The sequence below is a fragment of the Pipistrellus kuhlii genome, unplaced genomic scaffold, assembly GCF_014108245.1.
Source record: "Pipistrellus kuhlii isolate mPipKuh1 unplaced genomic scaffold, mPipKuh1.p scaffold_m20_p_43, whole genome shotgun sequence".
Classification (NCBI taxonomy): domain Eukaryota; kingdom Metazoa; phylum Chordata; class Mammalia; order Chiroptera; family Vespertilionidae; genus Pipistrellus; species Pipistrellus kuhlii.
Window position 1 is genome coordinate 3,473,971 of NW_023425544.1, and position 26,597 is coordinate 3,500,567.

Genomic DNA, 26,597 nt, shown 5'->3' on the forward strand with positions numbered 1-26,597 from the left:
TCTGGTTCATCAGTGGCTCTGATTTTATTGACTGTTATGTCTCTTAATTGCATGTCTGTATATTTTTAGTTTTATAGTGGACATTTTGGATGATACATTGAAAAGACGATTTTATTGTTTTCCTCTGAATAATGTTATGTTTTGTTCTAGCAAGCAGTCAAATTACTGGTATATCCACTTGAGCTTGTAGAGGTTGGTTTTAGATTTTGTTCAGATTTATTTTGGTTTTGCCCATAGCCCTGGGTATAACCCTTCATCCTGTACTTATTTGTAAGACATGGTTTTCTGGAATTAAATCAAAAGCCATAAGTGTTTGCTAAACCCCTTTAACTTGGCAAGACTTGAACTCCAGATTCTATCTTGCAGGCAGTGTTGAATTCTCTGCCTCCCAGCTGTTGCTTCCTTTGGGGAGTTTTTGGGCTCCTTGGAGTCTCTGTCTACACATTAAAAAGAAAAAAAGAAAAAAAAGAAGTAGGGGTTAATTAAGGATTTGGAGGGGGGTTGTATAGCAGTTTTGGAGCTTTTCCTGTTTGGTTCTCTCTTTTCTGGCATTTTCCTCTTCAATTTGCATCCTCAGTATCTAATCGCTTTCCGTCTTCCCAGCCAATAATACCTCTACATTCCATTTTAGTTCTGTTCTCCCATGCATCACCATAAACTGGGCAGTGCTCTGGTATGCTTCCCATCTCCAATTTCCATTGCATCAGGTTGTTTTCAAGTGCTTTTAATTAGTTTGTGTTTGTATTGTATATTGTCCAGATCTTATCATTGCTATTGACCAGAGAGTTACTTCAATCACTCCTCCATTTTAGGAACCGGTACTCCCTGCATCCCAATGGAATGTGTCTTCTCACCCAAACCTCCTTCCTCACTGCTGTTGTTGAATTACCATAAACCCAGCCAGCTTAATTCATGTCTTATTTTATATCTCTCCCTCCCCTCTCCTCCCCCTCTTGGTCATAGTCTGTTGGGAAACTTCAGTCCCAATAATTTATAGATTGGTTCAGCTCAGAACCACCTGGGCAGATGACAAAATATGTGGGCCCCACAAGCCTTGTTAGAGCACCTTATATGGCTACCTGTGATGTATTAGATATCAAGCTTAACATTTTACTTTCTCCTCTCAAAATTTATGAGGGAAGCATTACTCTTAAGAATACAGAACCTTAGCAAAATGAAGTCCTTTGCACCAGGCCACAAGCTAGGAAATAAGGGATTCAGACCTACCTCAAAGCCAGCAAGAACGCAGTTGTCCTGAAAAAAACATTGCATTTTTTCAAATCTAACACACTTTTTCTTGTTTTTAGATCTCTGAAATCAGGATGCATCTTAAAGTTAATAGCATGTCAGGGTTTAATTGGCAGCATCTTTTGTTTTTTTACTGGAACATGAGGCATTTATCCGTTGATGGCTTCTCAGATTTGAGGAAATTTGGCCGTTTTAGTCATCAAGGTTCCAGTGAAGTTGACCCATAGTTAAGGGCCAAGAAGGCAGGGCCCTTCCTCTCCTGGTCAGCTGGTACTGGAAAGGTCTAGAGGAGGGTCTGAGCATCAGGAAAGCTGCAGAACTGCCAGAATCCTCTGTCATCCAGATTTCCTAGCAGTAAAACAGCTGCCTGTGAGCTGGAGCGAGCCAGCTGGGCCTCTCCCCTCCTGGAGGTATTGTGGTCAGATCCTGTGACTTGGGGGAACCACGTGCTCCCTCGCCCTGGTGAGAAGTTAGGAGCCTTGCACTGATGGGAGGGTTCGGAGGCAGTGCTACTGGTTGTCCTGGACTGCCCAGTGTCACAGAGGCGTCTAGGCCGCGTGGAAAGCCCTTTGAAGGCACTGTCTGCTCCACGCTTGCCAAACAAATGTCAGCACAGGGCGCATGCTCCGTTCCAAAGCAGCTTCAAGGGCCTGTTTTTAGCTCGTGGATGATCTACTTCATTCCCGACTCTTCAGCCCACTGCCAGGGGACAGAGTCCGGGCAGTGCTTCTCCCCGGCTCTGGATATCACCTAACAGTCAAACACATTTGCTATTCAGTCAACAAATATTTATTAAGCCCCATCTGAGCACCAGAGTTTGGGCTCCACGTCAATTTGCTCCAAGCCAATTTGCTGAGACTTATTTGCCTGGTTTTCATGTTGTCATCATTACGGTATTTGGAGGAACGTTCATTTGGTCTTGTCCCTGCTCTCCCATGTGCAGCTGAGGCCGGGGCCCATCCCCAGGAGGACAGACTTGGGACAGAGACTGGCGAGAGTTCATTTTAATTTGCTGGTTTTCTTTGTATCTTCATAATTAAAAGTTCACAGGAAACTTCCAAAGCTGCTTTAAATCATCCCCATTCTATATAAAATTTTAAAAAGTGGTTGCTTCTGGAACATTGTCTATGTCAGACAAGACCTTTGTACCAAATGGGACGTGAGGGACAAAAGGCAGCCTTATGGTCAATGCGGGAGGTTCCCAGGCCCCTTACAGACGCCTATGGAGATCCCATCCAGGGACAGTGAGTGGCCCCTTACAGACCCCTATGGAGATGCCCGTCCAGGGGCAATGAGCAGCGGATGACCTTGCTTGTGTTTCCCGGGGCCCAAGGAATTGGCTGGGCAGATAATGAGGGTTCTTGGCAAGAGACCGGGGTGAAATCACCAGGCAGAGAAGCTTCCAACACCTCGAAATCCACTCTGGAGAGACCCTCCCCTTCCCTTTCACGTGGAGCCAGACCGTCCTGGTTTCTATGTGTGCAGAGTATTTGGTAAACAGAATGCTTGGGCCCTGACTTGCTGGAAGGGGCAAATCCCAGCTGACGCCCCAGACGCTCGGCCTATTTCTGGCCTGTCTCTTCATCCACCCCCCGCCGAGGTCTGTGGTCTGAGTGTGCATCTGGCCCCCAGCACCCACCGTGGGGGTGGCAGAGACGCCGTTGGAGGAGCCGGTGTCACGTTCCTTTCCTGCCTGAGCCTTGGCCCAGCCAGGTCTCCCACCCCTGCCCCAGCTGATGCCTGGTATCCACTTAGTACATGCTCTTGTCCCCACTCCCCCTGTGAATGCTGTGATTCAGCACCCAGAGAGGAGCTTCACTAAGAAAGAAAGTATTCACGGCCGCCGTCCAGCTCCGGCAGGCGCCGGGAGACAGCTGCCGGCTCCTGCCCGGCCGGGATGGGAGGGCCGCCCACCCTCCACACACAGAGGGGTCTCTCCTCCGTGATTTTTTTTAAAGACCCACAGTCTCTTTTGGTTGCTAGACCAATTGCAGCTTAAATCTGTGTTCAGAACACCTCATTAATAAGTAGCAGATTAATAGTCTCCTAGAATTAAGAGAACACCACTCATTCAATAAAACGTGCGTTGCAGGCACGCGCGTGCCTGGCACCGTGCTAGGCTCCCTGCCAGAGCTGGAGCGGCCATGAGGACACCGAGCCGTGGCCTGTGACCCTTCCCCACCCAAGACCCCTTTCTTGCCTCTTCTTAACTCCGGGTTTTAAAGACACCCTTCATATATATAAAAAGGCTAATATGCAAATTGACCGAACAACAGAATGGTCATTCACTATGACATGCACTGACCACCAGGGGGCAGACACTCAACGCAGGAGCTACCCCCTGGTTGTTAGTGCGCTCCCACAGGGGGAGCGCCACTCAGCCAGAAGCCGGGCTCACGGCTGCCGAGCACACCGGCGGCAGTGGCAGGAGCCTCTCCTGCCTCCGTGTCAATTGGACATCCCCTAAGGGCTCCCGGACTGTGAGAGGGCAAAGGTTGGGCTGAGGGACCCCTCCAAGAGCACGAATGTTGTGCCCGCGCCTCTAGTAAATAATAATGGCCACCGAGGGACGGGGGGGGGGGGGGTGTCTGTGAAGTGGGCATAGTACCGGGAGCTGTCAGACACTGTGTGAGGACCACAGAGCTCACTGACGATCAAGCCCAGTGCCTGGCAGCGACTGGGTGCCCAGTAATGGAACTTACTAGATGATCATCAACACGCTAGGGTCACGGTGACTGGTGGGCAGGCAGCACTTCACTGACCGGAAGTTTCAGCTCAAACCTGACCTGAATTCTTCATGTTCTTGTTCTGGTCCTGGAAGAGCTGAGGGTCCCGAGTTGGGTCCTCCAAGATCCCTCAGGGTCGCTCTGCCTCTCCCTGCCACCTGCTCCCATGGCCTAGCGCCTGCTTCTCGTTCTCTGTCCTTACAAGGGATGGAAGACGATCCTTCCCCGAGAGACACGCCCCGGCCTCAGGGGCACGGCGCCTTGTCTGGGCTCGCCCTGCTCAAGGAGGGTTTGGCCAGAAGGTGGGTCACACTGTCCTGTGCTGACATGCAACAGGCCTGGCAAAGCAAGACGAGCCACTCTCGCTCCTGTCCCCAAGAGGCTGCCGGGGTGGCCTGTGGCCGGGAGAAACGTCCAGACCTGCCATTCCTGGGTCAGTCTGACTGCAGCGAGGCCCCGGAAAGCCGCGACTGCCACGGCAGGCTTGCCTGTCCACGTTTCCCCATCACACCACCCAGGCGTCTCCTCCCCAGGAAGGGGCACTCTACTTAGTGGCTGCATACGTGCTCCTGAACTCAGCCACACTGCTGGCTGTGCTGGCCACAGATGCTCAGAGGACAGGACCAGTAACACTGTGGGACTCTTCCTGTCTGTTCCAGGGTGGCACGTGGTCCCTGCAGAGTGGCACAGGGTCCAGGAAGGGTGGCACATGGTCCTAGCAGGGCGGCATGTGGTCCCCGCAGAGTGGCAGAGACGCCCCCCCATCTGCACTCTCAGGGTGGCCCACTGGGAGGCGGCTGCACCTGCAGGAGCAGAGACCCTGAAGTCAAGCTCTTCAGAAAGCGGAGCAATGATGGTGGACAGATCAGTGGCATTTCTATGCAGGATCACCTTGTTGTGAAGAAGCGTGCCTAGTACCCGCCTCATAGTGCAGGGCACCATGCGGCCAAACACTCCTGCCAGGTGCAGTGCCCACTGAGGAGCACCTCACCAACTCACTGGCGATGCACAGCAATGGCATGGAGCTCATGACTGTGCACATGGTCAGGCGTGCCTTCCAGGTCATTCATTGGAGGGTCCCGAGTTGGGTCCTCCAAGATCCCTCAGGGTCGCTCTGCCTCTCCCTGCCACCTGCTCCCATGGCCTAGCGCCTGCTTCTCGTTCCTCGTGCCTTCCAGCTCACTGGCGAGGAACCTCCTCGCCCCCCGCAGGTCATGGTGAATGCCATCGGGGCAGTGGCCCCGAGAGGACGCGACTCGCGATGGGTGAGCCTGTGAGGCGACAGTTGTGTGTTGAATCAGGCCATCTGGCTGCGATGCACAGGTGCCGAGAGGCTGCCTTCCAGAGCATCAGGACCAACACTGAGTGAGATGGGCTCATCAGCATGGCCCAGGGCTCCTCCAGCGCCTCTGCTATCAAGGAAGACGAAGGTCACCAGGACAGAAAGCCCTGGGTGCCTAGCAAAGGACAGCACCCTAGGGTGACTTTTCTCCCTAGAGATGACATCTAGGCCTCGGGAGTATTTTAGCTACAGGCCCAGAGAAGCAGCAAAATGTGACCAGCTGCATTGACAATGACCCCTACCCTGGTGCCAACCAATCAGTGGAGACCCCGACCCTGAAACGACACACTTGGGAAGCTGATGAATATTCTATTTAGATCTTCCCTGGGAGAGCCCCTTAAATCTCAACCCTTAAAACCTTTAGGATGGAGGAGGACCCGTCCCTCTCCCCCCCCAGGAGTGCACTCTGAGCCTTCCCCCCTTCTTCCTCCATAACCCCTTCCCCCACGGAGCAGGGGCTGAGAGGACCCAGTGAGACAAGACAGTGTTTCCCCAAACTTCAGCCCTTATGACTGTCTTCACTACTATCACCATCTTTCACACTTACTCTTTAACCCTATTGTATTCATATCTGTGATATTAAGGGTTTGATATGCCGTAGCTTTTCTGATGCTCGCCAGAATAGAGGCAGATGTCCATTCCCGGCCACCATGAGCTCTCAGTGAGGAGTGTCATGCTTTGGGAAACAGAGGTGAATGGCTGCAGCGCCTGGACTTGACACACTGAGCTCCCAGCATGGGCCAGCTTTTGTGTTACGGGTATTATTATTAAAATTATTGCGTTATCACCGCACTGAGTCGATAGGAGGAAAGCTCTGGCTTCTCACTGCCAGCCATTCTCCACCCGCCATCCTTCTCTTTTTCCCGCTTCTCTTCCCACCTTTAGTGGTGACTTTGGGTGCCCCAGAAGTTGTGTGCCTGACTGACGGAGTCAGATGTGTGGGCTTCGGTGGTTTACTCCCAGACCCTGGAGTCAATGGGCTCCTGTGTGAAGCGATAGCTCTGATTGTGGGCAGCCATGGCTGGCCCGCGGCAGTCCCTGCCCACGGCCTGGTCTTTCGCAGGCAGTGTCTGCATGTCCAGGCTCAGCACCTAACCTGGGTGGGCCCTTTCCACTTTCACTGGAGAATGAGACCCGGGGGCCTTCCACCGATGGGACAGTCCACCAGAGCTTGTAGAGTGTTTATGTGGAGGACACGCCTCCGTCCTGAGAGTGCTTTTCACAGCTGTGGGATCACAGGCAGTTGTTTTTCTCATTATGTTTTTATCTATTTTCCAGGATGATGTTCTTTTAAATATTTAAAAAATAATAATAATAAGGTAGTATAGACTGGGAGACAGTAAAGATCCCCAGGTAAACATGGGGCTGGCCAGGGAGACCGTGCTGGAGCAGATGGGGTGAGGACGGCAGCCAGAAGGGAAAGGCGGGTGGAGATGGGTGAGGGGGCAGAGCGGGTAGCCGAGGTCGTTCATTTAGGAGGTATGGTGCCCACTGGGAGGAACAGCTGTGGGTGGGGTGATGGGCAGGCTGTTGGGGGAAACCGGCCACCAAAGGGAACGGAGGAGACACCAAGGAGTGGCTGGGGCCTTGCCAAGGTGGACCCTGGGGACTTGCAGTGTCGGCAGCCTGTGCAGAGCTGGGAGGTGCCTCCCAAGGCAGAGATGGGGCTTTGATGGCTGCACCGGCCAATGAGAGGTGCCGGGGGAGGAGGCACAAGTGGGATCGGGGCCCATGTGATCAACCCCACAGTAATACGGAAACTGACAGGAAAAAAAGGAAGAGGTGAACTCAAGCTTGAGATTTTTATGCCAAACTGAAATTCCTACTTACCCAACCTTCAGATATTTTGTAAGTTTGAGAGATCCTCCAGCCTGTAGCAACTCAGCTGCTCCCTGCCTGGCCGGCTCCCTCTCTGCGCTCAGAAGCCACCCTTGGGGGTTTCCAGCCCTGGCACGGCCCACACCAACCAGCGCCTGACCGCTGCCAGGGAACCTCCTGTGGGCTCAGGCTCGTGGGTCCCAGGCTGCAATTTCACAGGCAGGGAACTTCGAAAACAAAGTCTGGAGGCTCTCACCGCTGCCAACTTTTTAGAAATGGTGAATGAAGAAATACAAACCCTCATCGTTGTTTCCTAGAAGAAGGGACATTTTAACACCAGCTGTGTAGCCGAACATAATCTCAGAAGAAAAGATAGTTTTCCCCAAGTAAGGGCAATTGGCAGCCTTTTGCTGAGCAGTTTTTTAAAGTTTTTAAAAATGTTATCTTTATTTACAATGTTTTGCATATAGAAAATTACAACATGAAATTTTATCGCATGTTTTCACCTTATTTGTAAATGAATCTTTGGTCTGAATTTGTCCTTCTGGAGTATGTGTTCAGCAGCCCAGTCCAGGGCCTGTTTCTCACAGGTGTTTGTGAGATCCCGCCTCGCACAGGCCTGCTCATGGCAGTGAAGCAACCCTCCAAGTGCAGCTGCCTCCTAGGGACATTCCGGAGGACAGGCGTCTCGCCTTTGCTCCTGCCTTCCCCCCATGTGCTGGGAAGTAAGTTGAGGTGGCAGGTCAGGCTTTGGTCTAGCAAAGGCTGCAGGCTCTCCAGCGGCGACAAATGCCCAGGGCTCAGAGGTCTGGTTACCTCACAGGAACAGAGGACCCATCCAAGAGGGTCCTTAGGGGCCAGGGAGTCCGCCCTGCAGACCCAGCGTTAAGAAAAGCCCCGGACTCAGGCTCTGAGAGTAGGAACAGCGTCTGATGGACGAGCGTGCGGCACCTACACTGCGAATGGTGTATAACACAGGCCACACCATGGCCAGGATGCCGGGCTGAGTGCTGCGACCTCATTTTGTGTGTTAAGGCCGATGGGGCAGGAACTCTGGAGGCCATGGGAGAGGTGGGCATGTCTGGAGGGAAGTGGGGGGAGAGCTGTAGAGACGCACCATCTGTCCTATCCTGGCAGGTCAGCTGAGGTCAGCAAAGCCAACACACTCCAGGGAGGGATGCAAGCTCCATTCCCCTGGCTGTCAGTCAGCCCCTGGGTCATCTCGGGCTCATCTGAAAGTCACGTGCCCTTCAATGTGGGTACCAATTAAATGGCTGGGAAAAGGAGGGACATGAGGTTTCCTGGTATTTCGGGAAGAAACCACTGTTCTTTGGGGGCTATTTGTATTTACATATATGTGTGTGTAAATATATACTTATACATACATATATTTACATAGTATGCATATATTTGCATAATATATGAAAGTATGTAAATATATGTTGCTATTTTGGTGAGAAACTTAAATTTGATAGTTAATATCAATTATTAGAATAAAAGTTTATCTTCAAGTTTAATACATTCTTTTTAAAAATGCACAAACAACTGGATAACACTGCTATAAATTTTAAAGCACTTAAAATCCCACCTGTCCAGCACTTAATGTTTCCATACTTTTATTTCCAGTTTTGCCATATAGTTTAATTTCCTTAGCTATTTCCTGTTGTTTGACATTAGAATGTTTCCAGTCTTTGTTGTTAACTACTGTAGATTTCCCCACAATGACTATCTTTGTGTGTACAATGTTTTCCCTTCTTTTAAAATTATTTCCTCAGAATAAGCTCCGAGGAGAGGGATTATTGAGTCAAAGGACCAGTAGTTTTCTGGCTTTGGAATCTCGAATGCTTTCCAAAAAGGCTGTACCAACTCACCCCGCTGCCAGCAACGTATGGGTTTCCCCTTGGCCACAGCCTCCTCGCTGCTTTCAGCTTTGGTCTTATTTTAAATTTAATGATGTAATGGGTTTTAAATGACAGCTTGTATTTATTAATTTACATTTCTCCATCCACTCCATTTCTCTGCTCAGGGCCCCCAAATTCATTCTCCATTTGCTCCCTGTGTCTGACTTCATTGCTCTCTGTCCCCACCCCCCAATTTGAAGTCCAGATGAATGAGTGGTTGTTGGGGCTGGACATTCTTCCTTGTTTGTGTGGGAACCACCTCAATAGATCTTGAAGGAAAGACAGTGGAAAGATGTTTAAAGTATAAATAGCTTTGGTGACACCTCTTATTTGTCCAAGGTGGTCCCGTACTGAATGCCGGCTCTGTGCGTCTAGGCGTGTGTTTATGTCTCATTTGAATCCTAGAAGACATCAGAGTTAGAACGTTAGTGCACGATGTATAATTTAAGTCAGAGATGAAAGCGCCCCCATCAAAAGCAGCCCCTTCTTTCCAGGCGTCCCGTAATTACCGTGGCAGAGGCCTGGGGTAGGGACAGCGCTCCCAGTGGGGGAGCGTCTGAAGGAAACGGGAAGGCCAGCCTCTCTGCCCTGCCTCGCCCAGCCCTCCTGGCACATGGCGAGCGGGCCTCGGGGGCAACGAAGGTTGGGGCGGCGTCTGCCGGACGGGTTCTGGCTTCACAGACTGCTGACGGGAGAGCAGCTGCAGCACGTGTCCTACCAGTGTGTCCCGGAGTTGGCATCTTCTGCGGCCCTTGGGCTGAGATGGTGGAACAACCCCATACATTTATATGGAAAAAATGTGCATTGACCAAACTTCATGGCATCCAAAGTCATATATCAAGTCTCTTGGGGTCTTTATACTTAAGTACCATAATTATTAGGGGACAGCATTTTTCTTTTTTACAAAAATCAAAGCACTTGACAGATGACCAGATGCCCACCAGCATTTCATGAGTTGACAGTTCTTCCTGCCCCCGAGAGGCCCGTCCTTTGAGGAAGCTGCTGGCAGTGCGGTCGCCATCACCACGCGGTCCGTCTGGCGGAGGGTCCGGTTCCGATAAGCAGATGCAGGAGCTCTTGCATCTCAGACTGGGAGAGGTGGGCGCTTCTGAATTTTGTGGGAGGTTTTGCTTTTTGCCTGGGTCTTTGTAAGATTTTTTTTTTTAAGTTCATACATTTATATAGGATGTGACTAAGGATGGATCTCTTTCCTGGGACCTGGAATGCAGTCTTGGGAGGTGCCCTTCACTGAGTCAGTTCACCTCTCAGGCCCCACCCCTTCTCTGTGCTCTTCTCTTGCCCTTTCCTTGGCATTGGGGAGACCCGGCCATCCATGATGTGAGTCTCCAAGGTACCCATTTCCCCCACTGCTGCCTCTGATGTGAATGTTTTTACTCTTCTGCCACGTTTTTGCTTTCCTTTTATTCTTCCCTTGCCTCGTGCATCTCAGTCTATCTCCCCCTCTTACAGTTTCTCCTATCACAGCCTCATCTTCTCGTGCTGATCAAAGCGTCTGAGACTTTCTTCCGGGCCCTGGGATAAAGGTAAAATACAGGGCTGTGTGTAGGGCTGGAGAAGGGCAGCTGGCCCAGGCCTGCTGGGTCTGGCTGGGCTGGAGCCAGCTGTGCCCCGTGCCCCGGAGAAGAGCAGAGCCCACAGACATGGTCCCACTGGGGAGCAGGAGGAGCCCTGGTCCCTGAAAGAGGGGTTCCTAGGTCAGTCTTGCAGGTCCCGCATCCTGTCACCTCTCCTGAGCGAGGCAGGAGCGATCAAAACACCTGACCCGAAAGCCACAGATAAATTACCAACGAGGTGGCGTCCTCCTCCCGAGGGACCGAGGAGCCCTTCCCTAGTTCATTTCAGCAAAATTCAGAACCAGAATTTGCTTTCTGACAGTGAACATCCGTTTGGATCTAGCGAGCTCTCCGAAAACCTGTAGCTTGTTTCCCGGAGAATGCGGGCCTTGGTGGCCAAGGTTAGGGTGCCGTGTTTTGTTACAGTTTCCATTGAGTAATGACCAGATCTGACAGTTCTGCCTCTGCCTCGCTGCTTTTCGTTACACTTAAAGACTAGGTGAAGTGTGGTCACAGACACACGCGCGCGCTAATGGAAGTGGAAAATCCTTTGGTGAGCGCAGCGGCCGGCCGTGAGCTCACTCTCTGGCCGGGATCCTGGCGGCCGCGGACGTCCAGGGAGCCTTTCTGTGCACAGTAGCGGATCTGTGCGCCAGGCCTGGAAACACAAGCTCCGAGTGTTTCCCTTGGCACGTGGGCAGCCTCGATCCTACCCGATGCGAGGCAGGTCTCCGAAGCTTTCCCTGGGGGAATCGTCTTGCATTTCCTTCTGGTGACGTCAGCTACTCTGGGAGCCCTTTATGGCCCTTGGAGAAATGTGGGAGCTCAGCTCGGAGATAGCGGGGCCCAGGGCTGACCCCATCGGGCGGGGGAGTGAGGCGCCTGGCAGCAACAGGCACTCTCTTCCACCCAACAGTGGAATTTCAGAGCCCAGATAGAAGAGTCACCCGGCGCAGTCCCCAGACGTTCATGTCTGAGCCCCTCCTGTGTGCTGACCACACAGACGGATTAAGACACAGCCTTGTCCTCGAGGAGCGTGCGACAGATGCTGCCATCGAGAAAGGGACATCCTGCTCTGGCACGGCTAACAGCGGAGGATAGTGAGGCCGAGGGGGCAGGGGGAGGAAATGCCTCTGCCGGCTCAGCTCCAGGGCGCGGAGGGCTCGTCCAGGGAACGACAAGGGGCCCACACGCCGAGTATCTTGTACGAAAGTGGGAAGAGGCTGCAGGTGCCGGCATAGGCAGAGCCAGAGGCCGGGAACCCGTGCCCACTGGGGTGGAAGGTCATCAGGGGGTTTTAAGTTGGGGAAGGACCAGTCTGATGGGTTTTAGAAAGAACACAGGGTGCAGGATGGATTGTAAGGAGAGGAGTCGGGAGGCGCTGAGGCGTGAGGCATGGCCCGTGGCCTCCCAGGCAGTGGGTAAAAGTTTGTGGCCTTTCAATCAAAACCTGAACACCAGGTCTTCACCAAAACCCAAGAATGTTGGGAAAACCATTTGCATAAAATACTACCTCCCTTTTTCCTACCCCAAAAGTGTTTGTTTCTTCATTAGTAAGAAGGAAGGAAAGGGAGGGAGGGAGGCAGGGAAGAAATATCTTGTTCGTTTATATTTCTAAAATTAGTACATGTAATAGCTAAAAGCTGAAAAATAAAAAATTTTATAAAGCAGAAAATAACCCTAAAATTCGGTCTTTAAAGTTGGTTACCATTAACAGATTAGGCAATATCTTTCTCTCTCTCTCTCTCTCTCTAATATAAAATCATACCTGATTTTTTTTTCTTAAAAACACATCATGGATATCTTTTCATGTCAGTTCTTAGAAATGTATTTTAGTCTTAATAGCTGCATCATTTTCACTTTCTAGCTGATAATTGCTGGTATATATATATAAGAATGCTATTGGTTTGTATACATTGCCCAAAAGAAATGTATACACGCTTTAACAGCTAATAGCTCAATTTTTAAAATGAAATATATTTTAATAAATACTTATAATTATTCAAAGTGTATGTGTAGATTTTTCTGGGACACCCTATGTATTTACTTTGAACTTAGCTCTGTTATTTATTACTGATAATTTTTCAGTTGACTACCCTAAGTTATTTAATTATGTATCTTTTATGATAACTATTTCTATCACTTAAAAATAATAGTAACATTATGTATATCTTTAGCATTATGTATATCAAATACATTTCTTTGTCTTGTCTTAACTCATTAGCTTATGTTTCCAGAATAGCATAGCAATATGGCAGGTATTCTTAACTTCCTCCTAGGAGTAGGATTTCATATTAAGAACATTGTTTTAACTTTTCTGACATCCTTTATCACATTAAGAAAGTCTCTTCCTAAGCTCAGTGTTTTATAAGGAATTGATATTAAAGTTATGAATGACTTTTTAGCATCTCTCAAGATCATCTGTTGAAGTATCACTGTACTTCTGTAATAAACCTCTTTGCTTTATTAGTCTTTAATACTCTACTAATTCAATTTGCTATTAAAACACTGGGTTCCATAAAACCATTTGGATATTGTACTTTTTATTTATTTATTTATTTATCTATTTATTTATTTATTTTTAAAGGTAGATCATTTTGAAAAAATATATTTTATTGATTTTCCACAGAGATGAAGAGAGAGGGATAGAGTGTTAGAAACATCGATGAGAGAGAATCATTAATCAGCTGCCTCTTGCACACCCCCTACTGGGGATGTGCCCACAACCAAGGTATTTGCCCCTGACCGGAATCGAACCCGGGACCTTTCAGTCTGCAGGCCGACGCTCTATCCACTGAGCCAAACCGGTCCTGGCTGGATATTGTACTTTTTAATTAGAGTATCTTTCTCAATATTGTTAATATTTTTCTCTTTATTAGTAACTTGAAGGTTTTTGCCTCTTCTTGAGACAATTTTGAGAAAATATCCTTAGTAAGCTCCCATTTCAGCTAGATTTTCAAATACATTGGCATAAAAATTACACATACCATCATGTATACACCTCCGTATCTGGGATCATATCCTCCCTCCCTCTCTCTCTCTTCTTCTTTCTTTCTCTCCCCCCCCCCCCACATTGTACATCTGAGTTTTCTTTCTTTTTTCTACATCATATACACCAAAGGAATTGTCTACTTTATTGTCTTTTCAAAGAATCAACTTTTATTGTTCATTCTATGAGACAAGCTTTTTTAAATTCATTATTTCTGCTTTTATATTTCAGTTTTCTTTTACCTTTTTTTTTACTTTTTTTGTCCTAGTTTTCTATAATGAACACTAAGTTCATTTCTTTTTTATTTTTCTTAATTATCAATGTAAGCATTTGAGTAGTTATGTGGGTTTGAGTGTATCCTATATGTATGTAGTTTGTAGTTTACCTTTAATTTCTTCTTTCATCTCTGAATTATTTGGGTTTGTTTTTTTTTTTTTCCTTCCCACGTGGTTCATTTTTTTAAATTTGTTTTTACTTCTGGGGCAGCAGAGGAAGTGGAATTACTCTAGATCTACCAAAACCACATGGATTATGAGTGTAGGAGGTACAGTTTTCCCCCAAAGGATAAGCGAGGGCTGTTTCCAGAATTGGGAGTGGATGTTAAGCAGACAAAAGTACCAGTTTCTTCTCAACAGTCAACAGAGTTTGAAGGATTAAATGAGATAGTATTTAGCACAGTGTCCAGCACAAAGCAAGCCGAATACTAATGACCAGGTTAATGCCACCTCCTCATGGCCCTCCTTCCTGGTGGTCAGAATGCCAGCACGTGCTGTCTGAGCCAGAGCCCTCTAGGAGAACGTTACCCCATTGCACCAGGACATGGCCAGGTAACCCCACGGCGGCCTGAGGGGACCTGTGGCTGTGTCCTCATTTCACCCTGGGAGCCCGGAGGAGCTTCGACTCCCCCAGACTCTAGATCCGGGCAGGCTGCCTGCTGCGGGGCTCTGCCCACGTGCCTTTGTGATTCACGAGCCTCCACGCCATGAAGGAAGTGAGTCCACGTGCTGGTCCAAGAAACATGGTCTCTGACCACGCGACATGTGACTGCCTGCCCGCCCCCGTCCTGCAGACCTGGGAAACATGTGTCTGAGTGTCAGTAAGCTTCAGCACTGTTCCTATACAGAACGTTCTTTAAACAAGGGTTTTCTGCAGTCCGTGTTTTGCATGGCGGGTGTTAATTAGTGACACTAATTAATACAGTCTTCCGCGTCATGGCAGGGAGCCTGAACTGCCTACCCAGACCTCCTCCTGCAGCGGGTGGAATTGCTTTGTGCTCTCTTTTAAAAAAAGAAAAAGAAAGAAACCTGAAGGAGCGGCTTCTCTGGTACTTCATTTGGAATTTGTCAGGACAGTTTATGTGCTCAAACCACACAAGCATAGTTCTTGGGGCCAGCACTCCTCACTTTTGAAGTTTGAAAGTGATCTTTTCAAGGCAGAACAGGAAAACATGGGGGGGGGGGTGTCTGTTATCTCAAACTTAGGGAGAGAAAGAGAAGGGGGGGGGGAGAGAGAGAGAGAGAGAGAGAGAGAGAGAGAGAGAGAGAGAGGGAGAGAGAGAGAGAGAGAGAGAGAGAGAGAGAGAGAGAGAGAGAGAGAGAGAGAGAGAATGGAAAGCATACGATGGAAATGTGGCGTGTTTTATGCCGGGAAGGGATTTTTCCCTCAGCACAGCAGAATTCTCCTTATTAAATAGATAGCTGTGTGCGAAAACCAAAACCAGAGTGGGGATGGCAGTGAGACGGGTGGCGGTGGGCAAAACAAGAGAGCAGTGAGTTCTGGGCTTGTGGCGACGCCCGGTGCCAGCCCCGGGCACTGGCCCTGGCAGGCGGGCGCCCAGCCTCCAGTGGGCTCTGCTCCATGGAGCTGGGTGTCCGCAGCTTCAGAGAGGGTGTCTGTTCAGGAGAGACCTCCTTTGTCGGCCTGGCTCTCCCTCCGTGGGGTCGGAGTACCTTGTGGACAAGCCCTGGTGGGGGGCCTGGCCTCCCTGTCAGGAAGAGGGTTTGGCACATGCCCGGCTCTGCCCACCACGGCAGTCTGACGGCACAGCAGTGACACCAGCCTGGGAGGACGTGGAAGGAGGGAGCAGAGAAGGAGGAGGCCCCGTCTGCAGGCGGGCCGCACGGGCAGAAGCTGGCTGCCCGCGGCGTCCCTGGGGAAAGCAGGCCACTGCAGGGGTCCTCACGCCCCACCTCTGTGGCTGGGACCTTGTTTCTGTGCCAGCCAGTGACTCCCAGCCCCCAGCGCTCAGCATTGCTCTCTCCCCCAAATCTTTGGAGTCAGACAGGCCTGAATTCAAATCCTGACTCTCCCCTTTGCGAGCCGTGTAATCCTGGACAAGTCACCTTTCCTCTCTAGGCTCTTACTTCCTGGTCTGAGAAATGGGGACGTGAGAGAACCCAGATGCCGTGCTACAAGCAAGGCCCGCCTTCCGCTCCGAGTGGCTGTTACTACGATGGTTGTTTCCTCCAACGTGTCTGCCCCTCCCAGTCCAGCCCCAGTCCCTGGCACCACTCAGCCCCATGGCAGCCAGGGCCAGGGGCCGGTCCAATTACTGTCCATCCTAACGAGGCCAGCACCACAGTGTCATCTGCTGTAGTGACTGTACAAATAGGAAGGGAGCTGAGACGGCCCAGTGAGCTGTCCCAGCCCAGATGGGAGCTCCCGCACTGGCCGGGCTGAGGTGGGTGGCCACCACGTGCTCCGCATCTGGGCGCCATCCTTGGTTATGGCAAACGCAGCTGGTGCATCCCTCCCATGGGGCCTCACCGCGGAGCCAGGCTCGAGGTTAGCTCCGCTCAGCTTCTTGAGCATCTTAGTGGTTCAGGCCCCAGGCCAGCAGACTCCCACGGCCACCGTCATTACTCCCAGGCCCAGTCAAGGAAACTGAGGCCCTGGGAGGTAAAAAGGCTTGCCGGAGGCCACCCAGCATGGCAGAATCAGGCTTCCAAATCTCCCTGTTCCAAGCCCCACTCTCTCCCACTCATACCACAGCTGCCCATCACGTGGCAGAGCTGGCAGGGCCCCCAGGCCTGGGTGGGCCCACTGACAGTGGGGCCTGGACAGATACACCACGATGGGTGCCAGGGAGACAGCGGGAGGAAGTGGCCGATGTAGGAGGGGAGGTGGCCACAGCACAGTCATGAGCCTTCTTGGAGAGAGTTAACTCAAAGGAGAAAGCAGGCAGGGAGGGCCTTAGGCTGGAGACCTCTGGGCCCGGCTTGCCTCCCCAGCTGCCAGGCACTGGAGGGCTGGCTGCGGTCAGAGAGGACTAGCAGTGTGGCGGCCCGGACAGACCTGAAGAGGAATCCTGCCTCTGTCACTGCCCAGCTGTGTGGCCTCAGATAAGCGACTCTCAGCTTCCGTTTCTCTCTCTGCAAAGACGAAAGCCTCCCAGACAGTAGAAGTGTTATTTAGGCGTCAGTTATCTGCTCAGTTTTATTATTATCTTCACCAAACTCTAAGTGACTTTCTTCAGCTACAAAATGAGGGTAGTAATGAGGGTACTTCACAAGGTTATTGTATGGATTCAGTAAAACGCGGCTGCATTCATGCTTTTCTTGTTTTCAGCTAATGTTTACTCAGCAGCTCCCGTGCGCTCTGTTCCAGCCGCAGGGATTGAGTTTGTGGAGGAAGACACCCTTCCTAATTGGAGGACATTCTTTCTAATTATTAAAATTTTGGAAATTTCCCTAATGGATGGAGAATCAGACACTCAATGCCTGAGTGATACGAATGAGTATAGAATTACAGCTGTGGTGAGTGCGAGCTGTGCACCAGGCTCAGCACAGCACTGGCATAGGACAAGTGGGAGGTGGCTATTTTTATGACTTCATTATGGTTTAGGCTTTTAAGTATTTCCAGTTATGGGCTAATAATACTGAAAAGATTTCCCTGGATTTGTACAGTCTTAACTGGGAGATTTGCTGCTTTTGGAGTTCTTGTCATGGGAGCGAAAGACTTTGTATGGAGGTTCTTTCCACGCATCGCGGTGGATTGAGGTCTCTCCGGGCCACCGGGGCCAGGAGACCTCCTTTGGGAGGGCCCCTCAGTCCTCACCAGGTCCTGGCCGTGGCCTCCACTCTCTGGACCTGGGAGTGGACAGGTGCTGGCATCGGCACATTTTGTAGAGGTGGGTGATGCACACTCCAACAGTAGAATTTGCTCTTATTAAGTAGTGAGCTCCCCGTGCCATCAGGATGCAAACAGGGGCTGGGCAGTGGGAAAGGTTTGCCGGTCCCTTCAAAGGCAAGCTCTTCCTGGCCTCTGTCTGCAGAGCCAGGGACCTGAGAGGAAGCGGAAGGGCCGGCACCCATCCTCACAGGGCGGGGCAGGGCAAGGCTTCCGTGCTGGTGCCCTTGGAGGAAAGGCGATTCCCGTGCGTGTCTGATGGCCAGTCAGTGGGTGGGAACGCAGGTGCTGGAGCCAAACAGACCTGGGCTCACATCCTGCACGCTCACTGGGAGGCTCGGGCAGGCTTCTTATTTCTCTAAGCTCTCGTTTTCTCTTTAACCCTCATGGGGTTGATGGGAGGATCACAGGAGGTTGAAGGAGGATAGGTTTCCATCGGATGGTAAATCCCTGGGAAGCATCCGTCTCCCTTCCCCCATCCTGCTCCTCAGTGTCTGCTCCTGGGCGAGCGTTCACTCTGCCACTCACGTCTCCAGCAAGTTCTCATCTGGAACGAAGCTGCCTCATGCCCCTTATCCGTTACCTGCCGCTCAGGACAGAGGGGACTTGCTGCTGTGCTTGAAGCAGCGATGAGACTTTCAGGACCGCCACTGCTGAGGCCTCGGGGAGGCACCTGAGTCACCCTGTTAAGAGGAAAGAGGGAAAACAAGGGGAGAATAAATCTGTGGATTCCAACCCACCGAACTTGGAGCTTCTCTACGGGGGACATTATTTCTAATTATTAACATTTGGAAACATGATGCCACTAGAAAGGAAGTGGAAATGGTTCCTATGAGAAGTACCAGCATCTGTTTCTGTGATTTAACGGTTTCCCGTCACAATGTGTAGCTATTTTAAAAGCAGATGACTGACTGGCTGACTCATGGTATCCAGCAGCTGCAGTCCACTGCGATGGCAGGAGTGTGCTCTGCAGGGGCAGACTTGAGTTCGACTCCCATCGCCAGCATCACCAGCTGTGTGGCCTGGAGCTAGTTGCACATCCCCTCTGCTTCTCCTTTTCCTCCTTGTGAAATGGGTTGCTGTAAGAATAACGAACACAATGAATGTATCTCAGTACAGTGCTCATTTATCCAGACAAAACTTTTATGTACCTGATTCATTACATTTGTAATAATTCTTAGTCATTTAACAGTAAACTTTTAAGGCTATAAATTTTCCTCTGATTATCTCTTTGGTCTGATCTTATAAATTTTGACAAGTAGTGTTCTTATTATCATTTTCTTGAAATAGACTTTTTGTTTTAGATTATTTGTTTTTTCTTTGACCTGAAAGTTGCTTGTGAATGTGTATATGTGTGCAAGTGTGTGTTTCCCGAATGGTTAACCTTTTTTCTATATTTATTGTTAACTCTTCCATGTAATATAAGGTCAAAGAGAGTGGATAATATGACGTTTACTTTTAAAGCCTATTAAACTTTTCTTTACAGTCTAGTATATAATCCAATTTTGTAAACATTCCACGGGTATCTGAAAATAATTATATTTTCATTAATATAACACCAAACTTAATTTTTTTACTCAAATATAATATTTATATATGCACACATACATATGTAATGTATCTGTATATATATGTCTGTATGTGTATATTTATGTGCGTACACACAAATTCTGGAAGAGACATGCCAAAAACTCCCTGCATGGTTATGTTTTTGTTGAATTCATTGTTTATTTCTGATAGTTTTTTGCTTTGTATATTTTGATGCAATGTCACTTTGTGCATAGAAATTTATAATCAAATTTTGTAATCAAATCTTCTCAAGCAATGATGCTTTTCATTAATATCAATGATGCCTCGTTGCCTTGTTCAGTGTTTTCTGCATTGAATTCTGCTTTCCATCGCTATTCCTTCTCAACCCCACAAATATCATGGGTAGAGCGGCGGGACTCACATCCCCCGAGAGCCTGCAGCCCTGCCCTGTGGCCCGCCAGTCAGCTGAAGGCTATGTCGTGCCTCACGCTGCACTGCCAGTCCTCTCCCAGCTCTGCCCAGGTGGCTTGTTCCAAATCTCCCCTGGGTGATGACGAGGCCATGCCGAGGCCCAACACTGGCCTGTTTTTATATCACATGTTATTTTTTATTAAGCACCCTCAGGAGAATTCTCTGTCTAGCCTTAGTTTTTTGTTTTTTATTTTTAACTAAGGATGGTTTTATTCCTTAGTTAATTTATGATTTTTTTATCCCTTAGTTAACTTATGATTTTTTTTTATCCCTTAGTTAATTTATGATTTTTTGGGGGAGGGTGTACAGATAGACATGCAGCTAAGTGAATAAATGAAAAAACTGAATTCCATCCAAATGGTGTTCTCCTGGATAGAATATCTTAGACCTCTTAAACTTCATCGGTTGGTGAAAAACACAAGTATTCATTCATCTCCTTTATGTCCTGTTATTTTCCAGTTGGGTTACAAGAAAAAAAAAATCCTTGTTGCTGGAGAATGTATGAATCAGAAATGCTGAAATCTCGCCAGCATTCACTTTGGTTGTCACTCGATGCTTGATTTACAGTTGAACGGTCTATGTGAAAAATTAGTAGTCAGGATTGGACTTGAAATCCAAAGAGAATCTCAGTTTTCCATAAGCCGCCCTTTATATCTTTTAGCAGAGCAGTGTGCTTTGTTCTATTTTTGTCTGATTTATGGTGAACACTTACCATCATTAAATATCTTCTTTACTTTTAGGGATCTATCGTCTGACTTTATTGTATTTTTTTTTAAGGGATCTATCTTCTGGATTTAATCTATATTGATTCTGCATATCCTGCCTCAGGCAGCATTATGGAAAACGAACAAAGATCCAATCAGATGAACAATATTCTCCGAATAATCTCAGATTTACAAGTCTCCTGCAGCTATGGTTAGTACCACTGATTGTTGGGGTTGTGAAATGTCACATCACTGCAATCTGAGTCCGGCACCTTATCAGTGAGAAAGCTCTTCCTTGAGCACAAAACATGTGCTAGATTTTTAAACAAATATATTTTATTGATTTCAGAGAGAGAGAGAGAAAGAGAGAGAGAGAGAGAGAGAGAGAGAGAGAGAGAGAGAGAGATCAATGATGATATTCATTGATCGGCTGCCTCCTGCACACCCCCTACTGAGGATCGAGCCCACAAACTGAGCATGTGTCCTGACTGGGAATCTAGCCGTGACTTCCTGGTTCACAGGTTGACACTCAATCACTGAACAATACCAGCTGGACTTACACACGTATTTGATCTTCAAAGACTGTGCAAACAAGATGTTATCAACTGACGCCCAGAACAAAGGGTGTGAACAAACCTCCAGCAATTTCCGCTTGGGAAGGCCCCCTGGGAAGCCAGGGTGGGCTTCCTGTTGGATTCACTGAACCAAACGGCCTGCTTACAAGCCCCCCAACAAAGACTGGGGTGAGCTGTCAGCACTTCCAGACCAGCTGTCCTCTGACCAGAGGGAAAGTGAGGAGACTGGGTTCCCAGAGCGCTCTTCACCGCTGAGGCCTTTTCCACTGACAGATACATGGACACTCACTGTCCCGCTGGCCAGCAGAGCAATTACAGAGATCGGTTTGGTATCAGACCGACTAGGGTTCAGATCTCGGTTCTGCCTCTTGAAAAGTCAATTTCTTGTCTCTGAGTCTGAGGTTTTCTCATCAGTAAACACGGGGACGTGATGTGTGCGGAGCCCTGAGCACACCCCGACATTTCATTGGCGCTCAGCAAAGGTTCACTTAGTACCGCTACCTGCACCTGCATCTTCCCTGCCATCAGCTTCAGGAAGCAGGTGTCATCCCATTGCAGAAATGAGAACACTGAGGCTCTTGATCAGTGGTTCTCAGCCTTCCTAATGCTGTGACCCTTTAATACAGTTCCTCATGTGGTGGTGACCCCCAACCATAAATTTTTTTTTTAATTAATTTATTTATTTTTACATATTTTATTGATTTTTCCCCCTCCCTCCCTCCCACACATCCCCTCCCTCCCCAGAGCTTTATGTCCATTGGTTGTACTTATATGCATGTATACAAGTCCTTCAGTTGATCTATCAACCATAAAATTATTTTCGTTGCTACTTCATCACTGTAATTTTGCTGCTGTTAGGAATCGTAATATAAATATCTGTGTTTTCCGATGGTCTTAGGTGACGCTGCTAGTGGTTCTCAACCTGTGGGTCGCAACTCACAGGTTGTGAACCGCTGCTATAAAGCCTGGCCCAAGGGACCATCAGAAACTCTGGAAAGACTGAATATATGCTCCAATACCCAAGGAGCATCTAGTGCCAAAATCAGCGATGCCCACATTCTCATGCGGGACCTGGAGATGGGGAAAGACTGAGGCTCTGGTTTTGTCCACCTTTTGCAGATCACCTCACAACCCTGCCCCACGTGCAGAAGTACCTGAAGTCTGTGCGCTACATCGAAGAGCTCCAGAAGTTTGTGGAAGACGACAACTACAAGTGAGTGCCCACGCTCTCCCCTGGCCCCGCACATAGCAGGTGCACAGAATGTGACCTCTGACACACACACACCCCCGGTTCCCAGGCCCATGGTGGCGCCGTCTGCCCCTTGGTTCTGAGGAAGGTGTTTTGTGACCTTCTCAGCTTGGCTCTCTCAAGTCACCTGGGTGCTGTGAACGTGGAATCCTCGGCTCTGTGAGGTGTGGTGCTCCAGGTCTCACGGGTGACTCAGGGCTGGGAGAGGGCAGCCTTCTAGCCACCTCTCCAGGCTGGCAAAAGGAGTTTGCCAAGAGTCTGTTTCCTGGAGGAGACAGCTCCCTGCACCCAGCTTTCTATAGGATACTCACTGACTGGCACCGGCCGGGGCCCATCTCCATCCCATGCATCCCTCCAGAGTAGACTCAGTTCCCACACAGATTCCGGGGGGCCCTTTGGCCTCATCTTCCACTCACACTGCTCTGGCTTTTGGCTCTTCTCCACTTGTGGCACCTGGGAGTGGACCCAGCATTTCTGTGTATTTAGAGGGACAGGGAGGACTTTTTGTGTCATCGCTGCCGTTCTGATTGGACATCCTCTTGGCTCATTTTGAGCTGGAGGTCAGCCAGGAGCCTCGGAACATTTCCATTAGACCTGATATATCAAGGCAAGTATCACCATCTTGTAATCCATCCTTTTCCCTCTGTCAACTGTACGTCTGTACTTTTAATCTCATCTTAGTCTGGTCTACCATGACTCCTTTGAGTCCTGTTAGCCAATATTTTTTTTTTAATCCCTTCCAGTGTGGGATCAGCTTGATTACTGTTCATCCAAGTCCCTGAAAACTGTAGACACTCCCCCTGGGTTCCCCATGGTTCACTCACAGGACCTCAGGAGTGACTGTTTCTACAGCTGCACGTCTACCAGCTCTGCAGCTGTGGTCCGCCGGCTGTGAGTCCGTCACCTGGGGAGCTGCTACCCGTCCAGATGCTGGGGCGGGGCTGACATTGGTGTTTTTTTCAAAATGCCGTAGGTGGTTCTGATGATTGGTTTAACCTTGGAAACAAGACGTAATATCTTTAATTGTTATTATATAATACCTCGTTAAAATAGAATATAATAGGAAATTTTGATCTATTACATAACAGTAACAGCACTAGATGAAAGCCAGAGGTTATCATTAAAGCTATATTTGCCACAAATGGAACTCATTTTACTTACAAAGCATTTGCTGTGCTTAAAAATGTGGTCCAGGGAGTGAAATTATTCCCACTTAGGTTCTGGGGTAATATTTTCCATTCCTGTGCCAGTAGCACAATTAAAGAGACAGTACCTTTTCATTCATGCTAAGATCCCGTAAGGAGAAAAAGGACCTATAAATACTCCTGGCTGTGAGATCATCCTTGGGCAAGCTGCAGGTTGTGAGTAATTGCTCCGGCCCTTCCGAAGGACTCTGAGCACCCCAGCACCGAATGCTGAACCCCCATTAGCCCAGACTTCACAGGAGCTCTCTGATGTTGTCCCGCGACAATCAGGACGGAAGCTGCTTTCTGGCTCCCGGGCCCAGACATTGAGGGGTCCCTTCCCAGGCGAGGAGGGAGGGGAGGACCTGTCCCCGGCTCTGAGTGGCAGAGACATTCTGGGCTTGTGATTCTCCTTGAGGAGCCCACACCCCACAGCCCAGCTGGAGACTTGCCTCCCACCCCAAAGGGTGCAGCCGCTCAGCTGAGACCTTGATGGCTGCCTTTCTCACACCCTGCCCCCCTCTGCTCTGGGGATATTGTGCCAAGGGGCCCACCCAGTGCTTTGTTTTCCTCAGCCTTAAGTTTCTTTTATTTCACTTAAGAAAAATAACCCACATTCCCACTAGCATTAAGTGAGCATAATTATGGACATTCTTATCTGCATAGAAAGTGGGTGCAAGGCGAGAATCTATTCAAATGGAATCATGCTACACTTGCTATTTTTAATTAAAAGTATTGACTTTAATTTTATTTTAATTTAACCAGAGAAAAGGAACTGAAATAAAACATACGGAATTGCTGCTCTTCAAACAACTTGTTCCCCCCAAGAGATACTATTTCCCAACAGAGCCTCCTAAGCTTAACAGAAGAGGTCAGGAAAACAGAAAGGGGATTGAGCCCATCGGTTCTGTTTTAACTGGATTCCCGCTGTGAGCAGGGTCAGCTCTCTGGGCTATGAAAGATGAGAACATTGGTGCTGCCCTCCCCTCCCCTGCATTTCACATCTTCCCGTTTGTTGTTGGTTATTTTATTATCACTGCCTCGTCCAAGTTTACAACGTACACATCATGTTCAGGAATCACAGTGCCTGCTGCTCAGTGTTTTTACACAGATTCTGTTCTTACCACCTGCTGATTCCCCACTGCGCCTCCATTCCTGGGATTTTTTATTCTCAGTCAGTCCCGTGTGGAGGTGATGTCAGGAGGCTTCCACGTGTTGGGCGCGCTCCGGTTTCCTTCGTGAGCGTGTCTGCTTCCTACTTCTCGTCTGCGCTCCTTTGCATCTCCCCCAGGACACGTGGACCCCACTCCCATGCCGTCCTGCCTTGTCCGCTGCCGTCCAAGCCCGTCTGATTTTTTTCCTCTTATTGAGTGCCTTGCTTGGTCCGCCTGGGGGAAGTGGGGGGGAAGAGTTCCCTGAATTTCAAAAACTCAACCAGGGGAATGCCTCTGAGTGGAGGGTGTTTGGTATCAAATGTCCCTGGCACAAGGTGTGCTCTTTCCTCCTTTCAGAGGAATTCTTTGGTCTACATCTGACCCTTCTCCTGTGTCATTCCTGGCTTTTCTCTCGCGGGGATTCTAGGCATCCACCTGGGTACTGCCTGCTTTCTGTACCCACTGGCTTCTTCCTAATGGCTGTCGCGGTCGTGCTTCTACTCCGGGCCTCATTCAGTCCTTGCCGGTTTCCTAGGCCTCCGACCCCTTTTCATCTCCCTCCTGTGCGTTACCGTCTCATTTTTCAGGCCTTGTGTTCTCCAGCCCGGGTTCTGCATGACTAGTTCTACTGATGGAAGCACGTGGGGTTTCCTCGTACTCCTGGGGCTGCCCCGGCCCCGCAACTTGCCCTCTTCCTTTCTCCTCTTTCTGGGAGAGGATGTTTGCTCAGTGGCCAGGCCATTCCTTTGCATCTTGTTCCCATGGCTGTGATAGGGGAGGGACAGCTGGCCCTGCACCTGTGTGTGAGCGGGCTGGTTCCCCTGCGCCAGGCGTTCTCACTCTTTCCCTCCTGGTGCCTGGGGAGCGCAGGCTCAGGCCCTGTGAAGAGGGGAGCAAGCTGTCTGTTTTGGGTATGGGCGCTCTATTTCAGGGTTTCCTCCACCCTGAAGCTGTATCCCATTCCAGAAAGGGATCCCCTCAAGTGTGAAATTCTACCCTCATCCCCCTATGGAGGCTTCCTTTCTGTCAGGTCAGCGTATCCACCAGGCCCTCCACTCACCCCACCCGTTTCTCCCAGCACCTGGGGCCACTCAGAGGAGGGACAGGTGAGGACCCGCCCAGCCCGCCGAGCAGTCTCAGGGGGCAGGACTGGAGTCAGGCCGCGTCGCAACTCCCGGCCAGACTTCACCACCTCCTTTTCCTTCCTTGGCTGCGAGTTTCTGAAGGTTATGGCTCCCGGTCACGCCCCTAACGTTGTTGAGCAGCACCTGATGAGTTTGGTCACTCCTAAGCTTCCCTCAGTGTGTTCTGGTCTTGTTGGGAGAGAGGGAGTCTGGCCGCAGGCTTCGCTCTGTCATTTCTCCCAGCAGCTCTTAATGGGTGCTTTTGGAAAATAATAATACCGAGTTGGCAATCCTCCTAAGGTGGCCATTGCCTCCTGCTGCTCTGGGGGCAACTGAGAGGAAGTGTCACGTGAGGGTTAAACCCCGGCTTAGGACAGATCCCCTTTCTCACCACTTGCTGGTCTTTGAATTTAGGGAGCTACTCAGCTCACTACTCTTCAGCTCCTCGTCTATAGGCTGGCTGGGATGACATGCCTACCTAGGGATGTCTGGAGAATGGGCACATGGTGCTGGCAGAGGATGGGCCATGGTCACTCTGCTGTGCCACCCGTCATTGCTGGGTCATGGGAACTCGCTGCGGGCTCGGAAGGAAGTCGCTGTGATCTGGAGCACACCTCGAAGTACTCCTGGGTTTCGGGACTATGAGCCTCCTTAACCTCCTTCCAGTCTCCCGGTTGCAAACACACACCTGCTCAGCCCCCCTCTGATGCTCCAGAGCCCGTCTGATCCTGTGAAAACCCTTTGTTTTCAGACTGTCGCTCAGAATTGAACCCGGAAGCAGCTCTCCAAGACTTGTCTCTTCAAAGGAAGATCTTGCAGGTATTGTAGATGTGTCCTATCGAGTGGGGCAGACCCACTGAAAGCCCAGATACGCTGCCAG

General features: G+C 49.6%; 1 protein-coding gene across 14 annotated transcripts in view; it reads left to right on the top strand.

Annotated features, from left to right (window-relative positions):
- RALGPS1 (Ral GEF with PH domain and SH3 binding motif 1) overlaps positions 1-26,597 on the top strand; it is a 238,220-nt gene that overhangs the window by 181,047 nt on the left and 30,576 nt on the right. For all 14 annotated transcript variants that reach the window (XR_006739872.1, XR_006739873.1, XM_045572036.1 and 11 more), the window contains 3 exons: positions 20,505-20,642; positions 22,126-22,219; positions 26,469-26,536. Coding sequence is in view for 12 of the 14 variants with exons in the window: in XM_045572036.1 (XP_045427992.1) it covers positions 20,505-20,642; positions 22,126-22,219; positions 26,469-26,536 (300 nt within the window). In the remaining 2 variants the exon portion in view is untranslated. The remainder of the gene's footprint in view (positions 1-20,504; positions 20,643-22,125; positions 22,220-26,468; positions 26,537-26,597) is intronic.